At 29.8% G+C, this 5000-nt stretch overlaps 1 protein-coding gene across 2 annotated transcripts in view; it reads left to right on the top strand.

The window, feature by feature from the left end:
* The first annotated feature begins 1889 nt into the window (after positions 1 to 1889).
* LOC122252349 (carbohydrate sulfotransferase 10) overlaps positions 1890 to 5000 on the top strand; it is an 8699-nt gene continuing 5588 nt past the window's right edge. The window contains exons 1-2 of one of the 2 annotated variants that reach the window (XM_086531541.1): positions 1890 to 1935; positions 4254 to 4951. In XM_086531541.1, the coding sequence (XP_086387667.1) occupies positions 4276 to 4951 (676 nt within the window). In that variant the 5' untranslated portion in view covers positions 1890 to 1935; positions 4254 to 4275. Of the gene's footprint in view, positions 1936 to 1963; positions 2218 to 4253; positions 4952 to 5000 lie in introns of those variants that run through there. The other variant, XM_086531542.1, reaches the window with a different exon arrangement.

Below are 5000 nucleotides of genomic sequence, written 5' to 3' on the forward strand. Positions count from 1 at the left end.
CTCCATCTCCCCTCCCTCCTCCTCCACCTCCACCACCACCTCCTCCTCCTCCTCTTCCACCACCTCCACCTCCTCCTTAATTCAAAAAAGACTGGGATACATTGGGTACACAAGGATCGCCTCAGAGCGCAAAAGAAAACGTTATGGATTCTAACATTTCGTGTCAATCACTCCCTGTCATTAGTAATTATTACTTAAAAAAAAAAAAAAAAAAAAAAAAAAAATATATATATATATATATATATATATATATATATATATATATATATATATATATATATATACATACATTTACCTCTCGAGTCTTAAATGGAACGACAGTTGAACCACTATGGCACTGCTCATAGTAGAGTTGACATGATATGATGGCAACGCAGATGACGTAAGCTTTAATTTCATGACAACTAAGCCGATTATCTAAAACTCTGAAGAATATAATTGATGAAATGACCTTGGGTTTTGAAAAGGATATACCTGGTATTGGTCAGTATTGCATGGGAGAGAGAGAGGAGAGAGAGAGAGAGAGAGAGAGAGAGAGAGAGAGAGAGAGAGAGAGAGAGAGAGAGAGAGAGAGAGAGAGAGAGAGAGAGAGAGAGAAAGAGAGAGAGAGAGAGATCAGGTGGCTGGAAAGAGAGAGAGGGGAGGAGGGGTAGGGTAAGGGGGGGGTCAGATGAAGGGAATAGGGAGAGTGGAGAAGAAAGGGGATTAGGAAAGAGGGAGAGAGAGAGAGATGAAGGAAGAAGAAAAACAGATAGCGTGACAGAGAAATGGCTAGAAAGTATATGTCTGTGAGAATATATGTAAGAATTCAGCCTGAAAAATTAAATTAAAAGCAATAATATTAATGAAGGAAAATTTAATAATAGCATTGATAATGATTGATGATGATAATCATATAATCATTACAAGATAACATACGATTATCTTGATATTATTTTATTCTATTTAGCCTTGTTAGTATCGCTATTTTCTTTATTATCATTATTATGATTATCCTTATTGTTGTGTTATTGTTTTCATACTTATTATCATCATTATATAACTACTATCTATCTATCACATTACTATCATTCATACCCTTATAATTATCATTATCATCATTGATATCGTTATAATCATCATTGACATCATTATAATCATTATCATCAACACTGTTATTATCATTATTACTATTAACATCACTGTTATTTATTATTATTATTTTTTTAATCCTTGTTAACAGTAGCAATATTAACTAAAATAGCAGTAATAGTAATAATAAGAGTAATTGTAGTAGTGTTAGTAGTAGTAGTAGTAGTACCATGAAGATGCCAGTACATGATATGTAAAATAAATGTGTAATTTATGTATGTAAATAACTATAAATGAAAAGCATATTAATCAAAAAGAATCATTCTAACATTTAAACATTTCAGGGAAACTGTTACACGCTGCTCCTACATTTTCTCTCTCTAACGTTTGTTTTCAGATAGTTTCGTCCTCCTTTACTTGATCATGGTATTTCATAAAATGATTGGTGAGTATAAAAAATGATCTATATGAATCATTATGGGAGAATATTTGATTGTTCTTAATTTCCTTACATAGAAGAATTGTTTGAACAATATCTATTGAAGGGTTCCAATGAGATTCTCAGAAAAGATCGCTCATACACCTTGACCTTGAAACTCACAAATGTTCCTTATTGTTCCAAAATTCCATTTTCTGTAATATTGATAACCACAAAAAAATATTAATAATAATAATAAACATATAAGCGTCATATCCCTGAGAGACAAAGATACGTTAGAGTATATACCTATTTTAGGTGATAGCATACTGTGTACCATAAGATTTTTTATGCAAAAGGATTTCTCATAACTGGCAACCGTACCGAGGCATCCCGCAAGGTGAGGTTAGTGTACCACAGGACATCTTTAGGATAAGTTTCTCTAGGTATTCATCCTGTGTTTGTGTATCTGTGTGAACTTTTTTTGTCTACGTTTGTAATATCAAGTATCGTCCTTGCTTTCTGAAAGTGTATGTCTCATAACGTTTACTGATTTGCATACTCTAATAACCGACAAAGATTTATTATATTTTCATTTAATATCTATTTTTATTTAAGATTCTGGTGATAAAATGTCAGAAGAAAATACATTATGCAGAAGAGTATTCGGGCATCTACAGATCTAGAGATGAAAAGCAAAGCTATTTCGAGATTTGTCTAAATTTCCAGTACGTTCAATTTGTGAATAGTGTTTGTACGCCTTATAGTGTTGTGAAATTTGTAAACAATGTTAGTGACAGTGTGTGGTATAGCGTATCATATCGGGATGGTGGTATTATAAAACAGGGTACACTGTGAGTGACATTCAATTTGATATCGCAAGTAAAATGTGCATGTAGCAACATAACGGATGCTAGATAACAGTTTATTCAACAATGTTAAAACTCCAAAATTCCACTGAATACAACAAAATATTATTAGTAATTCTGCATACTTGCGATCATATTCTAGTTTATTTTAAAGTAAAGATAAAACTAATGCTGATAAGAATAATTATCATATATAACAATAATGGGTCTATTTATGACACTTATATGAATAACAAAATCATTATAGTAATAATAACATGCATATTGATAACACGAACGATAATGATAATTAGAACGATAAAGCAAATATCATTCCTCATCACCACTGCTTCAATCATTATTCTTATATCCCATTTATATACTATGACCCTTTATGCATTGCAAAATTATTAATTTCTATTACATCGTATTTTTTATGTTACTTTCATCGTTAGATTTTGTTCTTGCTTTATCCATGTTTATAAATATTGTTATTGTTGGTATTCTTATTATCATAATTGACAGTAAACTTGAGCATGCTTTTTGTTATCATCATCATTATCATTATCAATTTTATCATTGTTATCATTATTGCTGTTATTGTTGTTATTTTTACAATTATTATCATTATTAATGTTATTGTTGTTATTGTTATTATTATTATTATCATTATTATCATCATTATTATATTACCATTATCATTATTATATTACCATTATCATTATCATTATTATCATTATCAGTTTCTGTTTTCACCATCATTATCATTATAATTGTTGTTATCATTATTTTTATCAATATTATCATTATCATTATTATCAACATGATTGTTATTTCCGTTATTGCTATTATCATCATTATTGATATTATCATTATTAGTATTTGTTATTATTGTTATCATTACTATTATCATTATTATGTTTGTTGTTGCATTTATTATAAATCACTGATATTCTCATTATCAACATTATCCTTATTGCAAGTTGCAGTAATATTAGTACTAGTAATATTGTTTTGTCGTTTTTTTTTAATATTACTGTCGATATTATTTTTATTATTCTATTCATTATTAGTTTTATTGCTAATAATGTTATTGTCATCATCATCATCATTGTTATTATCATTATCAACGTCATTACGATTATCATTTCAATAACTGTTGTTATTAATATTTTTGTTATCATTATTACTGCTGTTACCATCATTATTAGCATCAGGGTAATTACTACTAATTGTTTTTGTCCTTTCGTACTGCTGTGATTATTTTCACTATCATTATCATTAATGATTAGATAGTTATCATTATCATTATGATAAGTAATGAACGGATAATCATTCTGGTCGTTATTGATATTACTGCCATTGTCATTGTGACTACATTTATCATTGATAGTGGTATCAGCGTAATTATTACTCATACTAATTATTAGTAGTATCATTATCATTATTGTTTCCTATTATCAAAGACTATTACACCTACTATTACACCTGTTACACCTATAACACCTATTACACCTGCTATTACACCTATTACCAGAGACTATTATTATACCTACTGTTCTTATAAGGCTTATGTTTGTCATTGATGTTCTTGGTATTGTTGTTACTGTTGGTGACGTTATGACGTTTTGTTTGTTTGTTTGTTTGTTTTCATTGAGGGTGTTATATGCTATTTATTGTTGTTGTATTTGTATTTATCTATTATTATCACCGTTGTTTTTGGCTTTATCATTATCCTTATCATTATTGTTATTATTATGATTCTTACTATCATCCTCATTATCTTTTTCACCATCATTATTATTGTTATTACTTACCCTTAGCTGTTATCATTACTTTATTACTATGATAGTGTTATTGTTAGTATTTCACTTTTTTTGAAGATAATAATCATTGTTTATGTTTTCTCCTTCCAGATATGCATAAAAGGAAAATGTGATGAAAGCGATGAAACCTATAATTCCGAAAATGAGAATTTCTCAAACTTTTCCAAAAACGATGATAATTCTTCTTTTATGTTTAGCTGTTTATCATATTATTTATAGATCTCAAAGACCAAATATATACTTAAGTAAGATTATCGGCATCAATAGAGTAAATGAGAATTCATACGTAGCTCGCGAATCGGAGAGAGAACTTTATTTAATGCGGAAATCTGATTATGTAAATGTAATTGAAAAAACAACGAAGTCTACCCTGTCAAAGGAAGTAGTTTCTCATCCTTTAAAGAAAAACGTAACTGATATTTCAATGAGTATCTCTCCTAAGTTGAAACTATCTTCTTTCACGATAAATCCTATCAAAGAGATAAATTCCACGCAACAACAGTTACTTGAATTCCTAACAAATGGAACTTTAAGTGAGAAGTGGAAGAATGGAAAAGCAAGTACACAATCAAAAGAAAATGAAATACTTCAACCTGACACAATCGCAAGTTCAAAGAAAACGGCAACGGTGCCAGGGGTAACTCGGAAAGATAACGGGAATGTACCTACACTCGATAGTACTTTAAAACAGTTAGAACATCGTGCTGAAATAGTTCGGCAAGTGTGCAATAAGTGGAACATAGAGGAAGGGGAAGCATCACATGGAATATCTGGCAAGAGGAAGCTCGGTATGTTCGGGTCTCAAACATTATTTTATTTTATTTTTCTTCCATCACC

The sequence above is a fragment of the Penaeus japonicus genome, unplaced genomic scaffold (genome assembly GCF_977035675.1).
Source record: "Penaeus japonicus unplaced genomic scaffold, GWHDUDI00000001_assembly GWHDUDI00000036, whole genome shotgun sequence".
NCBI lineage: Eukaryota > Metazoa > Arthropoda > Malacostraca > Decapoda > Penaeidae > Penaeus > Penaeus japonicus.